Source organism: Leuciscus leuciscus (assembly GCF_965113295.1).
Source record: "Leuciscus leuciscus genome assembly, chromosome: 15".
Lineage (NCBI taxonomy): Eukaryota > Metazoa > Chordata > Actinopteri > Cypriniformes > Leuciscidae > Leuciscus > Leuciscus leuciscus.
The window spans coordinates 21,486,790-21,505,742 of NC_138739.1; the positions used below are offsets into that span (position 1 = coordinate 21,486,790).

General features: G+C 42.4%; 1 protein-coding gene across 4 annotated transcripts; it reads left to right on the forward strand.

Moving 5' to 3' along the window:
- The first annotated feature begins 1,089 nt into the window (after positions 1-1,089).
- Positions 1,090-18,733, forward strand: LOC309475645 (natural killer cell receptor 2B4-like). Of its 4 annotated transcripts, none has more exons than XM_082138543.1 (7): positions 1,090-1,258; positions 7,340-7,666; positions 8,014-8,316; positions 9,509-9,631; positions 9,747-9,802; positions 10,220-11,478; positions 17,764-18,733. In XM_082138543.1, the coding sequence occupies exons 1-6, from the start codon at positions 1,186-1,188 to the stop codon at positions 10,229-10,231; spliced, it is 894 nt and encodes a 297-aa protein (XP_081994669.1). In that variant the 5' UTR covers positions 1,090-1,185; the 3' UTR covers positions 10,232-11,478; positions 17,764-18,733. The 4 variants fall into 4 exon arrangements, with proteins under 4 accessions (XP_081994669.1, XP_081994667.1, XP_081994668.1 ...); XM_082138541.1 differs by having other exon boundaries at positions 9,747-9,793; positions 10,208-11,478; XM_082138542.1 differs by having other exon boundaries at positions 9,747-9,793; positions 10,208-11,081; positions 18,167-18,733.
- The last annotated feature ends 220 nt before the right edge of the window (positions 18,734-18,953 follow it).

The window sequence follows — 18,953 nt, forward strand, 5'->3', positions numbered from 1 at the left end:
AGATTACTTGTTTACATTGGCCATATTATGGTACCGAAACCTGATGTATTTGCTTTGTGCATAAGATTACTTGTTTACATTGTGGAATTGTAAAGCTGTTTGTGCCAAAGTTGTTCAAATAAACATGCATAAATGAACTGGTTTACTGTCAGTGGATGATTTAAAGTTGGGGGGTTAACTTTTGAGTTAATTTAAACTCAAAATAGTAAGTTATTACAGGGGATGGTAATCTGAACTCAAAATAGTAAGCTTTTACAGACTTGAAAGTTCCAGTACCTTGAATTAAAAAAACTTAGTTGTCAGAACTTGAAAAACTTAGCTGACGCAACTTAATAATTGTAGTTCTTCAAAACGTAAAAAATTAAGTTGATATCTTCAACTCAAAAATTCTGTGCAGTCGGTTGCCTTGAAAATTTGAGTTGAACTAACTTTTTCTTTTTTACAGTGAGGGTGTGTGTGTGTGACTCAGAGGTGAGAAGATTAGGGGGTTAGGGGAGCCACAGGGGTTCCTCTGTGTCTTTTGTTTAGTGGGGGCTGTAAGAGATAGCTTTTGAAAGAGATAACACTATAAAAATGCGGGCCAACCTCTGCTCTGGGTCTCACTCCGCCTGCAGCTGGTCTGCGGGTGGACTGGGAACATTTCTTGCAAGAAATAAATATCTTTTAAGAACATTTTGATCCTGATGTCTCTTATGCCTGATGCTGTTTTGTTAGTTACTTGTTTTTGCCTCAACAGGCCCCCTAAATTAATAACTAATGATTTTGAAAACGGAAATAAATCAACCCAGAACTTACTTAAACTGAACAATGACTTTCATAAAATATCTGTTGCATTAATCTCCTGTTATCACTGTAAAGCTGCTTCGAAACAATCTGTATTGTAAAAAGCACTATATAAATAAAGGTGACTTGACTAGACTAAACTTTGTTTAATTCAAGTTAAAGAATTGCAGGCCATGTTTTTACCTTGTATGTTTTATAAATAAACGCAAGTGATTCTAGTGTCTCTGATCACAGCCCCAACACCTCCCCCTCTCCCTCTCCCAAAAGGGTGTGGTGTTATGTAACCAGAAAATTTATAACTTCCCCCTCATACCTCCAGGTTTAACAACCTGCCTGAATTTGTCTGTTGCAAACATGGAAAACACGCTTTCCACAGCTCAATGGAGACTTTAATTATCAGATATGTTCAGACATAATTTGAAGAATATGCTTTCAGACACTGCTTTCATCTGCTTGTGCATTCTGATCACAAATGGTAAGTCAGATTTAATTTCATAAAATTCTGTCAAAACCAGACCTAACATGCAAGTAATTGTTTAAATATCAAAATTGTTTTTTTCAGTCATACACAGCAACTTTTTTCTTAAAACTCAATATTTATTAGAACACTTCAACACACTAAAAATGTCTGGGTTAATAAACACAAAGTAGGTAAAAGTGACCCTGCAGAGGCATTTATGGTTTGTGTAGAGGTTTTACTGAAACATGGCATAGGAACAATTGAAGCAAAATAAAGAGTTTTATTACAAAACTGCAACCAGCGTCACACTTTTAATCGAAAACCAGTAAGTACATCAGCTCTCGCAGCTAGCACAGATTTTGCAGCTAATCTGTCATGATTCATGTCTGTGTTCCTCTGTCTTGCCGTTTAGCAGTTCCCCGTAATGTTTAATGCCTATTAATCCTGGGTCCTGGTTTTTCTAGTTTTGGGTTTGTTTAATAAAGTTTGTTGCACATGGATCCTGCTTCCTCCTATCATTCAACCACATCATTACAGAAGAACCCACAAACACTGACACAAGACACAGGGTTTAAGTACAGAGGCAAACAAGCTAAACAAGATAACAAGCGGGCGTGATTAACACCTGGGAGACTAATAGGCTTTAAACATTACGGGGAACATGCTAAACATGGGACAAGATAGGGGAACACAGACATGAATCATGACATAATCACAGGCTTTTCAACATTAACAACCAATTACAGTTTACTGACAGGTAAAACTTGGAAATCCCCTGAAGTTAAAGGGTTAAAAAATGAAAATGAAAATTCTGTAATTAATTAGGCTACTCACCCTCATGTCGTTCCAAACCTTCCAAAGACCTTCCGTTCATCTTCTGAACACAAATGAAGATATTTCTGATGAAATCCGAGAGTTCTGCAGTGTTGTTGCTTCATGTGGGGTCAGAAACCTCTCGGATTTCATAAAAAAAAAAAATCTTCATTTGTGTTTTCCGAAAATGAAGTAAGGTCTTACGGGTTTGGACCGACATGAGGGTGAATAATTAATGACAAAATGTCTATTTTTGGGTGAACTAACCTTTTAACATAGTATGCAAGAAGAAAAGAAAAAATTATTCTTGAATACACACCTCAAGTTCGACGGTACGCACGAGTGAGTGAAACAACAACGTAGTGTCTCTAAAATCATTCTTTTGTGTGGAACTAAGGCTACGTTCACACTGCAGGCTGAAACGACCCAATTCCGATTTTTTTGCCCCTATGCGACCTGTATCTGATCTTTTCATGACAGTCTGAACGACACAGATCCGATCTTTTCAAATGCGACCCAGGCCACTTGGGTATGTGGTCCCAAATCCGATACATATCCGATCTTTTCAAATGCGACTTCAGTCTGAACGGCCAGGTCGCATGTATCCGACCCGCACGTCATTGATACGCGAAAAACGTCATAATCCTGCGTTGAAGTAGTCGTCGGTTTGAAAACGGACTGCATATTCGTCGAGCTGAGGTAAATCTGCCGAACGGGTCGACCTCGACGAGCCCGTTAATTAAAAAAAAAAAGAAAAAAAAAAAAGCCCACGGCCATTATACGTTATGTTAACTTAATTGTGCTGAATCTGATATTAGATAGGTCAGAGGCTGCTGTCTGGCTCTTGTGTAACGGTCGCTGCGCGCGCTCGTGTGTGTGTGTGTGTGAGAGAATCACAGTTAAAGTTTAGCTACTTCCGCAAACAACAAGTGACGTCGTTGACCGTTGAGTACTCTTCTGCGCATGCGGGTCACTTCTGGGTCATTTCACGTTCACACAGGAGATCACAAAAGGTCGCATTTAATTGGAAATGTGAACGGCCTTGCAAAAAAAATCGAATTTTTTCAAAAAATCGGAATTGACCATTAAGCCCTGCAGTGTGAACGTAGCCTTACACTGTAAAAAAAAAAAAAAAAAAAAAAAACGGTAAAACGCCAGCAAAGTTTCCAGACGGATTCCGTTAAATTACAGCAAATATTCATTTCACAAAATTACATACAAAAAATGTCAAATGACATAAAAAAATTTACTTTCAGGTTAAACTGTAAATTTACGCTTTTATAAAGTTATTTATAATAATGCTGTCTATCTACAGTAATTATCTTTTAATATATAGTTTCCCTGTGTAAACTATGAACTATGAAGTTATGTATAAAATGCAATAAGTACATAAATTCAAATACAAAGTTTGTATATTTAGTTTACAGTTTTAATTTTTACAGATCCAATTTCACAACTTTGGCCAATTTACAGTCACTTTCTGTTAAATTAACTAAATGTATAAGTACAGAATACCTGCACATTTACAGTATTAGTCATTAAACATAAACACTGAACATCAAGATACGTGAATGATAGGAAATACATGCTTAGTAATTTAGAACATGTAAAATTATCCACATTAAAAGGCAATATTGCTGCATACCTTTATACTCTAATACAACTTATCCAAAGTGACTTAAAAATTATGAGAACAATAGAAGCAACAAGTGCAGTGACAAGTCCCAGTTAGTGTAGCACAGTACACATATATATAGCAAGTGTTTTATTTTTTTAATAAAAACAAAGATTTAGTATTACTGGGTCAAGTGTTTATGAAAAGATGGATCTTTAGCAGTTTCTTGAAAATGTGTTGAGTTGCGCCGGTCATTCCACCAGCAGGGAACAGTCCAGGTAAAGGTCAGTGAAAGTGGTTTTGTGTCTCTTTGGGATGATGGCACCACAAGGCGCCATTCACTTGCAGAACACAAGCTTCTGGAGACACATCTGAAGCAGTGAGTTTAGGTCTTGCTGCAGCATCTGGATCAGTTGCAGAGGTTTGACTGATGCTGGAAGGCCTGCCAGGAGAGCATTACAATAGTCCAGTCTGGATAGAACAAGAGCTGGATAGAACAAGAGTTGTGTGGCTCCTATAGGAAGGGCCGGGTCTTTCTGATGTTGTATAAGGCAAATCAGCAGGATCGCAGCAAGTATGGTTTGGCTGAAATCCAAACCATTTGGCAAGGTTGAGTTTAAGGTGAAAGTCATTCATCCAGCAAGAATTTTCCATCAGGTAGGCTGAGATGCGAGCAGCAACCATCAGATCCTCTGGCTGGAATGAAAGGTAGAGATATGTGTCATTAAGTGATAGGAAAAGCTATGTTTTAAAATGACAGAGCCTAGTTGCTATAAAAAAAATAAAAGAATAGATGGGTGGAATCTAACACAATCGTGGTTTTACTGTAGCAAAACCAAACCTTGTGCAGCAACACGCCACAGTGGCCTCACAAGGATCAAATTAATATTCACATGGGAAAATATACAGTATAAACCAAATAACATTTTCTGCCACTTTTAGTGCAATCATAGGGAATCAGAAGACTCGGCCATTACGATATTTTAAGTTACTTCTTCCCATACCTTGTTTGCCATGATCATCTGCTTTCCACGTGACCTGAAATCACACACACACAAAAATTTTTTAAAAAAAATAATTTAAACTCAGTATTAGCCTACATTTACACATGTCAGAATATGTTCCACTGGGACAGTGTAAAACCTCAACTGAAAAACCTTAAAAATGGTAATCAATCTGCCAAAAACATGGTTACTATAATTTTACTATAATAAAACCAAGGATATTTTTTAAAAGAAGAGTTTTCAGCTTCCAGACAGGGTTTCAAAATGTCCCGCCATTCAAGAGATTGATTTACTGACAGATACTATTACGTATTAATGAAGATTTTATACACAATTAACCCTTGTGTGGGTGTTCATATTTTTGTTATTCAGCCAGTGTTTGTGGGTCTGGTGGACCCACTGCATTTTTGAGTTTTTAATTCAACATAATCAAATAATTTATGTTAAAATACTCAACAGATGTTTACTTCATCCCAATTACAAGCAATATAAACAGCATATATGGTTAATATTTTCCCTTTACCTTTGTTAGATCACATTTAAGAATTGCAACCTTGTGCGGGAACGGCAGGGGTAGAAACAAAACTCACTTTTGCACTCACACTCTCTCACACTTACACACAATCTCTCTCTCACATGCACACACACACTCATGCACGCATGCACGCACGCACGCACGCACGCACACACGCACACACACACACACACACACACACACACACACACACACACACACACACACACTTGGATATTTGGTTTACGGGGACTCTCTATAGGCGTAATGGTTTTATTAATGTACAAACTGTATAATCTATCCCCCTACACTAACCCTCCCCTAACCTACCAATCACAGAAAACTTTTGCCCTTTTTTGAATTTCAAAAAACACCATTTAGTATGTTTTTTAAGCCGTTTGGTTTATGAGGACACAGATGTCCTCATAAACCATGTTTACGTTGTAATACCCATGTCAATATACACATTTGTGTCCTCATAAACCATAAACAAGAACACACACACACACACACACACACACACACACACACACACACACACACACACACACACACACACACACACACACACACACACACACACACACACACACACACACACACACAATAACAGCAAGCCCTGACAGGAGGAGGACAGAGTAAAGGTAAACAGGACCTAAAATTTCCACACTTTTATTAGCCCCGGGTCCAGTGGACCCGAACATCCTGTGTGCAATGTAAATGTGTAGGGGGGGGGGGGGGGGGGGGGGGTGTACAGTGTGTGGTCATTGAAAATGTGTTCTGATATATGTTCTTCACAGAAAATGAGCCAAGGCCAATGAGTCTGAGTTTGAAGAAAAATTGTATCGTATAATTGTTCTTTTGATAAAAAATGAAAACCACCATACAAGGGTTAAACAGACTTTGATATGAATGACAAGTCTACTGGAGCTTGTTTTAGGTCTTTTGAGATGTGGGTTCAACTGATCTTTCTTAAAACAGATGAAAATTGAAAGACGCATGCTGCATTTTCAGTGTTTTGCCCTCCAGCTCTCGGCGCCAGTTATGACTGAATGTCATTTAAAAATGCTAACGTTAGCTTGGAAACTGTAAACTTAACACAAATGTAATATAAAATACCGTTCACATGTAGTATAATAGGATTCTTACCTCAGCCGGTGATCGGTTGGCATGATGTCCGCTGTGACAAACCAGGATCACTAAAAAGGGCGCGTTATTTCCGAAGAATCCGAACGGACTGGCTGACTGACAATAAATAATAATTCAATACAGGCCTACTGTATGTAGGGTTCCGGTACTGTATATACAAATACTATTATTTAACCTTAAAAAAACTTTAACCCCCACATGCTTAATGATCTTCAAGGAAATCATATTGAATAGATGCAGATTTCTGCAGTTATACCTTCTTTTCTTTGTTTTCTAATTTCACAGAAAAAATATGTAAAATAATAATTTATGTAAATCAGACAATTTCCTTTTAAAAAACGTAAAATTGATGTAAATTTAATAGTGGACCTTTAAATTGCAGCAAATATCTGTAAAATAACAGGCATTTAACTGTATAATGACAAAACGGTAAAATTATGTAAAAAAACAAAAAAACAAAAAAAAAACATTACCTGTAAATTACACTTTTTTTTTTTTTACAGTGTACTTCCTTCATCCATGGATTCAAATCTCAAGTGGACAGTTTGACAGTTCAGCCCAAGCCTCCATTACTAATTCTAAAATGTCACTTTAGAACTAGTAAAGAAAGAATGCTGAGTCGCTTCATTGAAGCTTATTGTGTTACGGAGTAAGAGAGAGATTGACTGAGCGAATGTATTACCTGCATCTGAGAACTCTGTTTTCAAACTGGGGTCCAGGAACCCCTAGGGTGACTCAAGAGAATGACAGGGGGTTTATGAAAAAGTCTAGAGAAAAGCTGTAAAAGTTTAATTTTGTTGTTTGTGATAAGGTGCCTAATTTCTACTATCAGTGAAAAATGAATTGCAGCCGTGGGTTATGCAACATTGTGAAAATAACCCAACAAAATGATCCAATAGGCTGAAAATGTAGCCTTCAATAACATTTTGGTTTCTTGTATTTATTACAAAATGTCTGTGTTCCTCATTATTGGGTACCAATTGTATTAAAATCTGTTTCAGGTGTGTTTGGTGCTGATACAGATGGAGTGAATTTAATATCAGTGACTGAGGGAGATTCTGTCACTCTAAACTCTGATGTTACTGGAATACGAAATAATAATATATTATGGATGTTTGGACCTCAAGAGACTCGTATTGCTGAAATCATTAGATGGACCATTAATATGTTTGACAGTATTGAGACATTTGGAGACAGACTCCAGATGGACAGTCAAACTGGATCTCTGACCATCAGAAACATCAGAACTGAACACTCTGGACTTTATAAAGTAATGATCATCAGCGGCAGAGGGATCTCATACAAGAGATTCAGTGTTACTGTCTATGGTGAGTAAACTGCATGAATCATATCACAAATGCTATAATTATTAATTAACTTTTAATTTTAGTCTGGACTCAACTCAGTGTGCTATAAGTTTTTCCAATAAAACAAAGTGATAATTCAAATGCACAATTTGCAGCTAAAATTACCTACCAAATGCTGAAATGATCAATATGTACAAAGACTGATTAAATAGTTGCTTAAACGCAATTTCATGTTCTCAGAAGGTGAAGCATAAAAATACATTTCAAAACAAATGGGAAAAAAAACATTTTTTATGCACAATCTGCAACATGTTGTTAGTTATTGATTGTACTCACACTACTGATACTTTTACTTTAATGTTTTCCAGCTCGTCTGCCTGTTCCTGTCATCACCAGAGACTCTTCAGACTGTTCTTCATCATCATCAGGATCATCAGTGTCCAGATGTTCACTGGTGTGTTCAGTGTTGAATGTGGGTCATGTGACTCTCTCCTGGTACAGAGGAATCAGTGTATTGTCCAGCATCAGTGTGTCTGATCTCAGCATCAGTCTCTCTCTACCTCTGGAGGTGGAATATCAGGATAAAAACACTTACAGCTGTGTGATCAACAATCCCATCACACACCAGACCACACATCTGGACATCAGTCGACTCTGTCTCACATGTCCAAGTACGTCAGCATTATTAGTCCATTCACTGAACTACCTGTGTCTTTTAATGAAAACATATGGAACACAAATGCGCTAGCATGTTTGTTATTTTGAGGGGCTGAGTAGTGAAGGGAGGGCGGTGTTTGTTTGTGTAACCAGTACTACTGACCCGCTTAGAGCGGGATTCAAACCATGGTCTCTGGCGTGGGAAGCAGGCGCTCTAACAAGGAGGCTAAAGACCACAGCTTCTAACATCAGTCGCTAGCGCGCCTCTTGAGATCAGGGGAGTAAGGTTTAAACGCACAGCTCTTACTGGCTTATGACATTTACACTTACCCCCGTAAACCTCACTCCCATCCGGGTCACGGCACCAGGTGTAACTGGTTGTTGTCTGCGTTGTGTGTTTTGTGTAGTTAAACACGGGACAGTAAGCGGCAGTTTCGCTGGATCTTTTATTCCTCTCCTCTCTGTTGCAAAAGAACAATTAAGCAACCTCTTAGTGAATTTCCCTTAATGTTCTCTCTTCCATTCAGTTACAATGCAAAAGGGGTAAAAAAAGGCGCATAAAACATAAATCGAGTAAAGAAAATTTACATTAAACAAGAAAAAAGTATAAAAAGAAAAAAACATACCAGATGCAAGAGAACAAATTTCTGAATTGCCCTTAATGTTCTCAATAAAATAAATATGATACACAACATGTGCTCTCATTTCCACATATTTAGAAGGAGACAAAAATATAATAAAAAAAAAGGTCAAATGACAAAAATAATCACACAAGTAAGTAAAATAACATTATACACGTAAATTGAGGTGAAGTATAGACATAAAACCAATAATTACAATAAAGATTAAATAAAATGATCAGAAACCAAATTAAATTGATCTCTCCCATGCAAAAAGGAAGAGGAGACAGAACAGGAAATTATGTTGGTTCATGACATCACAACAGTTAAAGGGGAAAGCACTCAATTTGATCAGGCAGCCGGGTCAGGTATATGTAAATGAACAATTTTGTGTGATTTCTATTTAATGATACATATGTTTAAAACATTTGGGTGTCGATTTCAAATATCAACAGTGTTTCTCAGAAATCAATTACTGCTAATTTTAAGCTTTAAAAACTCCGTCAGATCTTGCGTTATTTCATGTTTGTTGATGTGTGGTGAAACTTGTTTACACTGATTTGTGTTTTTGCTTTGTTTATTGCAGAACTCCACCAACATGTACTTGGGGTACTGGTGATAACAGCTGCATTTCTGCTACTAGCAGTCAAAATTGTAGTTGTGCTGAAGTTATGTAGATGTATATTTAACAAACTAGCAAAACGTAAAGGCAAGTAGTACAAAGTCAATTGCGCTGAGTGCAAGATAGGGTCAGAAGTCTTGTAACCTCCATTTCAAATTCATAAAAGCCTTGTTAATTTAATAAATTGATTTGTATTCAACAGCCCAGACTGAAGAAAAGAGTGATTGTGCTAATGCAACCTTAGATCCGGTAAGACCTGTTATTTCATAATTTCTGACACCTGTGGTTTATTTTAACCAGATTGTAAAATGTATTTCATCCTATCTAAAGGTGTTCAGATACTCAGTGTGTTGGGTGTAACATCTCTGTTCTTAATGCATGGTTTGTGACTTTTGGCTTCAGTCCAGTTATTCTTCATCTGGTGCATGTATTTACATGATCATGCATCTTTGATTTTAAATAGATGTTGGAACCTATGTTATTGATTTGTTGAATTCTCTTAGACATTTTATTCCCCATTTTAACATCCTTTGTGTGAACGTTTTATTTTATTTTTTTCATTTCCTGCTTTTTTCCCTCATCTCTCTGCTTAAATCATGTGTTGTATCAGCACTGGTCTCTCTTGTCTCTCTCTGACTTCCAAATGTGTTTCTTTACTTACAGGGGGCCGATCAGGGCCATGGATAAGAGGAGGGCAACTGTACAGTTTGGTGTGAGAAATACCCATAGGTGAACCCCTTGCAAATACAAAAGCAAAAGCAAACTCTCTCCATCCCCTTAGGGGGAACACCAAAATGCATTCATTTTTTTTTTTTTTTTTCAATCTTGACTGCACCTGTCCAACTTCATACCAACTCCTAAAACAGTATAATCTTGTCTAAACTTGAGTTGAGCTGGTTTGTGTGTTTAATATTCTTAGTTATTTACACAGTTATGAACTGAATTTATCCATTAAACAATGGTAACAATAATAAATAAAGCAAGAACAAGTTTTAGCTAAAAATGATCCAGTGAAAGCTTCAATCCAAGCAGGTACTAAGATTTCATACTGCAGTAAATGTGCGTCAGGGTTATGGGCACCCAAGGCTTATTTATGCACATGGAAGAGTGCATCGCATTTTGTTGTGTATGTGGCTGCGTAGAAGGAGACCGGTCAGAATGTTCATGATAACCCTTGCCCATCGTCGAAAGCACCTACAAAGGGCATGTGAGTGCAGCTAAGTCGCATCTCTCCAGGGGTCTCATTTATAAAACTGTGTGTAGGATCCTTACTAAAAGTGTGCGTGCGCCTGAAAGGCAAAAATGACATACGGCAAAAAATATTCTCATTTATAATACCGTGTACGCCAGAACCTTTATAAATCCCAGTCAGAGGAATATTGTTCACATGCGTCTCCACCCCGAAATAACCATATGGAGCTTACAATGCCTAGTTTTATATGCATAACCTCATCTGCATATCATTTGCATATGCATATTCATCTACGTGATACCAGTTTTAATGGTACAAAACATTAGGAAAATATGAGATACGCATGTGCCGTCACATTACATTGATAAAAAATCATTTAGTAGCCTATCCTTGCCTTGTTTTTGAATAAATAAATCAAATAGTAGGCTATAAAATACATTTCAGAGAAAGATTGTAGATTTTACATACTTTACTTAAATTTACAGTATTAAACCGTATTTAATTATCTGATATAATGTTAATTTACTGACCTATTGAACACTGACAACAACCAATCACAGTGGTGATGATAATCACATGATGAATTAAAGCTCATCACAAGCAGCTCTTCCACAACAAAGTTAGAAGTACTTTATAGAAGCTGCACAGTGTCATTCACACAAACACTAAACACCATCATGGTAACACACATTTTAAAAATGCAATAAACATTAATTTAACAACATTAAATGTAACATAAAACGTACTCGGTTACTAACGTAACCTCGGTTCTCTCTAGAAGAGGGAACGAGTACTGCGTAAGATATCTTACGCTAGGGGAAAATCCTTTTCCGCGAGATATTGAAGCCAAAAATTATCCTTAATTTTGTAATAATGCAAAACGCGTTGCAGCAGCAATGCAGACATAGGCGAGACAGCTCGCGCGCCTATTGGCTGCTCTGCGGCAACTGCAGCAGCCTATCGAGCGAGGCCTGGCGTGACGTCAGACCCAATCAGGGCACTTCGCGCCCGCTGCGTCACGTCCCGCCGAAATGGGCATGGTCTAGGCCTATAAATATCGCTCGCAGGCAGCTATTATCTGGTTTTTCATCATCGAAGCAACCAGAGCGTGTGCATGCACGGCAAGATACGCAGTACTCGTTCCCTCTTCTAGAGAGAACCGAGGTTACGTTAGTAACCGAGTACGTTCTCTTACGAGAGGTCTCTCGTACTGCGTAAGATATCTTACGCTAGGGGACCCAGTGTAAAACGCCGTGCATGCTGAGATCTGACACCAAAGACCCAAGGGCGAAAGCCCGGGGTACATATAGTGCACAATCACTCAGTGAACTCACAGAGAGTCCGGGAAGAAGGAGGGGTGCAGCCTCACTTTTCCACATAAAGTAGCGTCGAAGGGACGCAAATTTCATCATACAGACAGGGCGGGGTACGGCCTGAACTGATGGGAAAAAATGTGGGTCTTACACAGTTTGCCCAGCTTTAAACTGTCGAAAATTGAGCTGTGCTCAGTAAACGCAGCATTCTGAGCTGAACGCATCAGGTCAGATAATACTGGTAGTTTAGACCGACAGCAGCCTGGCCTGCAGGGCGGGAACCTCTAGGTTATAAAACCTTATAAATGTAGACGGGGAGGCCCAGCCTGCCGCCATACAAATATCTTGCAAGGCAATCCCACTTGACCAGGCCCACGAAGAGGCCATGCCTCTCGTGGAATGCGCTCTGACACCCAAAGGGCACTGCATGCCCTTGGAGGCGTATGCCAGCGCTATAGCATCAACTATCCATCTGGATAGGCTCTGTTTCGACGCGGCTAGTCCCTTAGAACGTCCGCTAAACGAAACAAAGAGCTGTTCCGTCTGTCTGAAAACAGACGAGCGAGACACATAAGCTCGTAATGCCCTGACTGGGCAAAGGAGGCTCGCGTCTCTTTCCTCATCAGGGACCGGTAGGGCTGACAGAGAGATAATCTGCGCCCTAAACGGTGTGTTGAGGGATTTTGGAACATAACCGTGCTTAGGTTTGAGTATAACTTTTGAGTCATTGGGCCCAAACTCCATGCACGCCGCGCTCACAGAGAGCGCGTGCAGATCCCCTATGCGCTTCACTGAAGCGAGAGCCAGCAAAAACACCGTTTTGAAAGACAGGTGTTTCAAATCGATTGACTGTAAAGGCTCAAATGGCGCACCTTTCATGGCTTCCAGAACCGTAGAAAGGTCCCATACGGGGACTGAGGGAGGTCCGGGAGGATTCAGTCTCTTAGCTCCTCTAAGGAAGCGGATGACTAAATCGTTCCTTCCTATTGACTGACCAAGCGTTGTTTCTGAGAACGCTGCTATAGCCGCCACATAAACTTTGAGCGTGGAGGGGGCCCTGCCCCCATCCAACAGCTCTTGTAGGAAGGAAAGCACCTCCGTCACATCACAGTTTGTGGGTGACACACCACGGGCTGTGCACCAGCCCGAAAACACTGACCATTTCGAAGAATAGAGTCGTCTTGTAGACGGAGCTCTAGCCTGCGTGATCGTGTTTAATACTCCTTTAGGGAGTCCAACATGTACCCGTTGATGGCCCAGACATGAAGGGACCATAGTTCCGGGTGAGGATGCCAGATCGAGCCGCGGGCCTGTGAGAGGAGATCTCTCCTCACTGGTACTGGCCACGGGGCAGTACTTGCTAACTGCATCACGGCTGGGAACCAAGGTTGGTTTTTCCAGAACGGTGCTACCAGCAGTACTGAGCATCCTTCTTCCCTGATCCGTTCTATCACCTGAGGCAGGAGAGAGACGGGGGGAAAAGCATAGAGCGGGCGGCGGGGCCACACATGGGCCAGCGCGCTCCTGCTCTTGGAGAAAAATTCTTGACAGTGAGCGTTTTCTTGAGACGCAAACAGGTCCACTTCCGCTCTGCCGAATTTCTTCCACAGCAGTTGGACTGTCTGTGGGTGTAGAGACCATTCGCCTGCCGGAACATTGTTCCTGGACAGTCTGTCTGGTCCTATATTCATGATCCCTGGCACGTGCGCTGCTCTGAGCGAGCGCAGGTTGCACTGAGCCCATACCAGGAGGCGTTCTGCCAGCCTGTACAGTTTCTCGGATCTGATGCCGCCCTGGCGATTTATGTAGGACACCACAGACATGTTGTCCGAACGGACCAAGACGTGGTGACCTTTTATTTGGGGACAAAAACGCGTCAGTGCGTTGTCTACTGCCAGCATTTCGAGGCAGTTTATGTGCAGGAGCTTCTCCCGTTCTGACCACTGGCCGAAGAACGGTCTGCCCTCGAGCAGCGCTCCCCATCCCGAGGTGGACGCGTCCGTGGACACCACTTTCACCCTCGAGGAAGTCCCCAGGCTTACACCTGATTGGTACCAGTCGTTCGCTTTCCAGGGTTTCAGAGCTGTAACGCATTTCTGATTGACCCTGAGGCGAAGCAAACCGGGTGCCCACGCTTCGCGTGGGACTCGCGCTTTCAGCCAAAACTGCAGCGGGCGCATGCGGAGCAGACCCAGCTGGAGCACTGACGATGCTGAGGCCATGAGACCTAGCATCTTCTGAAAATCTCTTGAGCGGGACAGACGCGCCGCAGCGAAAAGAGTTCGCTGTGCGTCGAATGTCTACCGCGCGCTGTTGTGATAGTCGCGCTATCATGGATAGTGAGTCCAGTTCTGTGCCCAGGAAAGATATTTTCTGACTGGGAGACAGGGAGCTCTTCGCCCAATTGACACTCAGACCCAAATCCTCGAGGTGATCGAGTAAAATGGTCGTGTGTTCTATGAGCACTGCGCGAGATTGCGCTAGAATCAGCCAATCGTCCAAATAGTTCAGCACTCGCATGCCTCTCATTCTGAGGGGTGCGAGCGCCGCATCCATGCACTTCGTAAATGTACGGGGTGCTAGGGACAAACCGAACGGCAGGACTGTGTACTGATATGCCTGGCCCTCGAAGGCGAATCTCAAATATCGCCTGTGACGTGACGCTATCTGTATTTGAAAACACGCGTCTTTCAGATCTATTGACACAAACCAATCTCCTTGGCGAATCTGCACAAGGATTTGCCTGGTCGTGAGCATCCTGAACTGTCGCTTCACAAGCACTTTGTTCAGTTGCCTTAGATCTAGTATGGGTCTGAGACCCCCGTCTTTTTTCGGTACCAGGAAGTATCTGCTGTATAGCCCTCCCTCGCTCTGATCTTGAGAGAGAGGTTCTATGGCCCCTTTGCTCAATAGTTTCGTCACCTCGGCTCGAAGTAGATGTGCTACTTCTGCTTTTACCGTGGTCTCGACGCGCGCCACATAGCGGCGAGGGCGTCGGCGAAACTGCAGCGAATAGCCTCTTTCTATAATGTTCAGCACCCACTTCGAAACCCCGGGTAGCTTTGCCCATGCGTCTGCATGGATAGCTAGGGGTCGAATACGAAGCGCGCTCCGCTCGCTCAGCGATGGAGAAGCTTCGGTGTGCTGTAACACAAGCGTGTCGCTCGTGACATTTGAGGCATGGGGCGCGCTGATGACAGCGGGCAGATTGCCCGCGCTCGACTCCTCTGCGGTGGTTAACCGCGAGGGGGAGGGCTGGGCGGTTCCCGTGGGAACTGTCATGTCTATGTGTGGATGTGGGCGCGGGACAGCGGGCACATTTATCACACCGAAAGCATCGTTCGCTTGCGTGAAGCGAGTGCACGTTGGTTTCGTTTTTACAGAAACCGTGAGACATGCATAACGTGGTGTTAGTGGGCACATTCACCATGTTTGAAGCGCAATCGGTCTGAGCCGATTCATGTGCGCGAGCCCTGTGTGACGGGCTGTGCTTGTGTGTAGAGATGGGCACTGGGCAGTGGGCATTCTTCTTACACATAAAGCACCATCGGCCGTGGCCGGGACACCAGAAAAAATTCACACTTATGGGATTTATCTGGGTAGCCGTAAAAACGGCGTTTGTGTGCAGGCAAGCGGGTGACAGAACCGACTTGTTTACTGCAGGATACACTGGAACAGTCACATTTACTGGAACTGAACGAGCGAGAAGTTGCCATAGAAACAGAGAGCGTCAACATGCTGGCGTTTATTGCAGGCCTGCGTGCATTACAACAGGCTTGTTCACTGCAATATTGACATTTCCAGTCGCCTGAATTCCAGAGGGGAATGGGAAATGTATAGGAAAAAGGAGGTTGGTCCGTCCGCAGCGGGACCAGAAAAACTCCCTTTTTTCCTTACGCCAGTGACGCACGGAACACCATAGAAACGGTGTTTGGGTGCAGGCGAGCGGGTTGTACAACGCGCTCGTTGGCTGCAAAATACACATCTGCAGTCGCCTTTTCAGGGAACTGACAGAGCGAGCATTGACGGCATAATTTTATCTGCCGGTAGACCCGGGGATCGAACGCGGGTCTCTCGCGTGCAAAAACCTGAGAGTCTGCCACTGGGCCACAGGGGGAGACACATTGTAACTCAGTTAGCGCGAGTATTATAAGAGACCGTCAACGTGCTGGCGTTTGTTTGCAGGCATGCGTGTATTACAACAGGCTTGCTCACTGCAATACAGACATTTCCAGTCGCCCGAACTTCAGAGGGGAATGAGAAATGTACGAGAAAGACGAGGTCGGTCCATCCGCGGGGGGACCAGAAAACGCTCTTTTCTCCTTTCGCCAGTGACGCACGGAAACCATAGAAACGGTGTTTGGGTGCAGGCGAGCGGGTTGTGCAACGCGCTCGTTGGCTGCAAAATGCACGTCTGCAGTCGCTTTTCAGGGAACTGACAGAGCGAAGCATTGGCGGCATAATTTTAACTGCCGCTAGACCGGGATTCGAACTCCGGTCTCTCGTGGGAAAAACCAATGATTCCGCCACTGAGCCACAGGGGGGGAACGCAAAGGTTTTTGGATGCACGAGCATATAAGAGCGTCACATGCTTTCTTCGGCGTATGCTTGCAGGCGCGCTTGTATTAAAACAGGCTCGCCTGCTGCAATATTGATGTTTCCAGTCGCATGATCAGGGAACTGGGAATATGTATGAGAAATTGAAGGTTAGTCCATCCTCGGAGGGACTAAAAAACACATCTTTCTCCTTTCGCCGGTGAGTGACGCATGAATGGGGCGCAGAAGGCAGGGTAGCTTTCTTGTAACGTAAAGAAAAACTAACCCCCGACCGTCCGCTTCCAGCCTCCCTTGTGAGCGGCGCAGTTTGCGCGGCTTGAACAGAGGGAGAGAGAAAGCTAGCCCCGTGACCGCCCGCTCCTGACATCCTCTGTGAGCGGCGCGGTGTGCGCGGCTCGAACAGAGGGAGAACAGGTATCGTCCCCCAAGCAGGCAAGGCAAGCGGGCGAACCGGCAAGCTTTGCGGGTTGGGGGGGGGGCGGAGGAGCAGTCTCGGAGAAGGATGCCAGGTGAGTCCTCAGAGTCACCATAGGCAGTACCTAACTCGCAGTGAGGGCAGTCGCCGTCAGCGAGTGCGAGAGCTGCGTGATCAGGAAAAGGGGCGTCTTGAAAAAGACGCCCAGCTCTTTTAGTGCAATGGGAGTGTGTGTCGCGGCGGCGAGCACACACACATACATAAACACAGTAGCAGAGAAAGGATATAATGCCGGAAAGCGCAGCAGGAAGGCAGGAAGGCGGCGCGGCCAGCGACTTCAGTGACTCGTCCCGCTGAAGGTGCTCTCTCTCGACGGCGCGGCTTCTAATCCAGCTCCAGCGATGCGTGTGCTTCGCTTGAAGGATGAAAAATCAGATAATAGCTGCCTGCGAGCGATATTTATAGGCCTAGACCACGCCCATTTCGGCGGGACGTGACGCAGCGGGCGCGAAGTGCCCTGATTGGGTCTGACGTCACGCCAGGCCTCGCTCGATAGGCTGCTGCAGTTGCCGCAGAGCAGCCAATAGGCGCGCGAGCTGTCTCGCCTATGTCTGCATTGCTGCTGCAACGCGTTTTGCATTATTACAAAATTAAGGATAATTTTTGGCTTCAATATCTCGCGGAAAAGGATTTTCCCCTAGCGTAAGATATCTTACGCAGTACGAGAGACCTCTCGTAAGAGAACCCTAATGTCATAACTGATTAGAAAAAAAAAACTAAGAAAACTATGAAGAAACATTATTTCAACAAAAATACATCAAATGTACATCAAAAGTGTCACGCAGGGAATTGTGGGAATGTCAATTTACGTTTTTTCACTGTAAATTATACCATGACTTGTTAAAAAAATGTAAATTTAACGGTATTTTACAGTAAAATTACATTAAATGTACCGTTAGATCTATCACAGTTAACAGTTTTTCACTGTAGCATTTTTACAGTCTTTGACCGTTAAAATCATGATAATTTTTTACAGGCTTCATAACTCAGTCACGCATGTCTAGACTTGAGTATAGAGCTGGTTTGTGTGCTTAGTTGTTAGTATTATTATACAGCATCCACGTGATACTCTCCTATTCAGTCAGGAGTCGGAACAAAAAGCGATAAAGAGAAGTAGTAAGTAATGAGAGCAACAGGCATTTAGTAGCCTGTTGAATATGTGTATTAGCCAATAGCTCCCTCTGCTGACTGTGAGTGAGATTTACAAGAATGCACTGGATTTGACTGGTTATCATGGATCAAGGTCAAGATAGTATCTGCTGGTTCTGTACACTGAATCAGCTGTACTGACTGTAAATGCACAGCCTGAGGATCAAATGCTTATTTCACCATTTATCTTATAATGGTAATCTGAGATTATCTTTATTATTGTCATGTCAGTGTATATGACACACACTGTGTGTGTATTTACACATTAAACGTTGTAATGTAATCACCAAGCAAGAAGATTTTACAAAGAGACATTCTCTACTGAATGCTTCCATGCCATTAAGTGATGTTAAATAGTGGGCTGATGTAATGTCATGCAAATTTTTTTTTTCTTTTTTTTTTACTAAAGTTTTCAGTGTACAGTACTGTACTTTATAACAGTGTTGTAATCATTATGCTGTGTTTTGCATATTTGCTGTGAAATAAACATTTCTAAACTTTCACTCTGTACTGATTGTGTTTGTCTCCTCTAAACTTATAAGTATGAGGTTGGACACACTGAGATGAGATGAGATGAGATGAGATGAGGTGAGGTGAGGTGAGGTGAGATGAGATGAGATGAGATGAGATGAGATGAGATGAGATGAGATGAGATGAGGTGAGATGAGGTGAGATGAGGTGGGTAAAGCAGTATCCTTCATATAGTGCATGTAAGACTATGGG

What these genes read in the sequence shown, in the direction of transcription:
- LOC309475645 (XM_082138541.1), top strand. Translation starts at nt 1,186, where the DNA reads ATGTTCAGACATAATTTGAAGAATATGCTTTCAGACACTGCTTTCATC. An exon ending in GTGCATTCTGATCACAAATG is followed by an intron (nt 1,259 to 7,339) that starts GTAAGTCAGATT and finishes AATCTGTTTCAG; the next exon opens with GTGTGTTTGGTGCTGATACA. An exon ending in CTAATGCAACCTTAGATCCG is followed by an intron (nt 9,794 to 10,207) that starts GTAAGACCTGTT and finishes CTTTACTTACAG; the next exon opens with GGGGCCGATCAGGGCCATGG.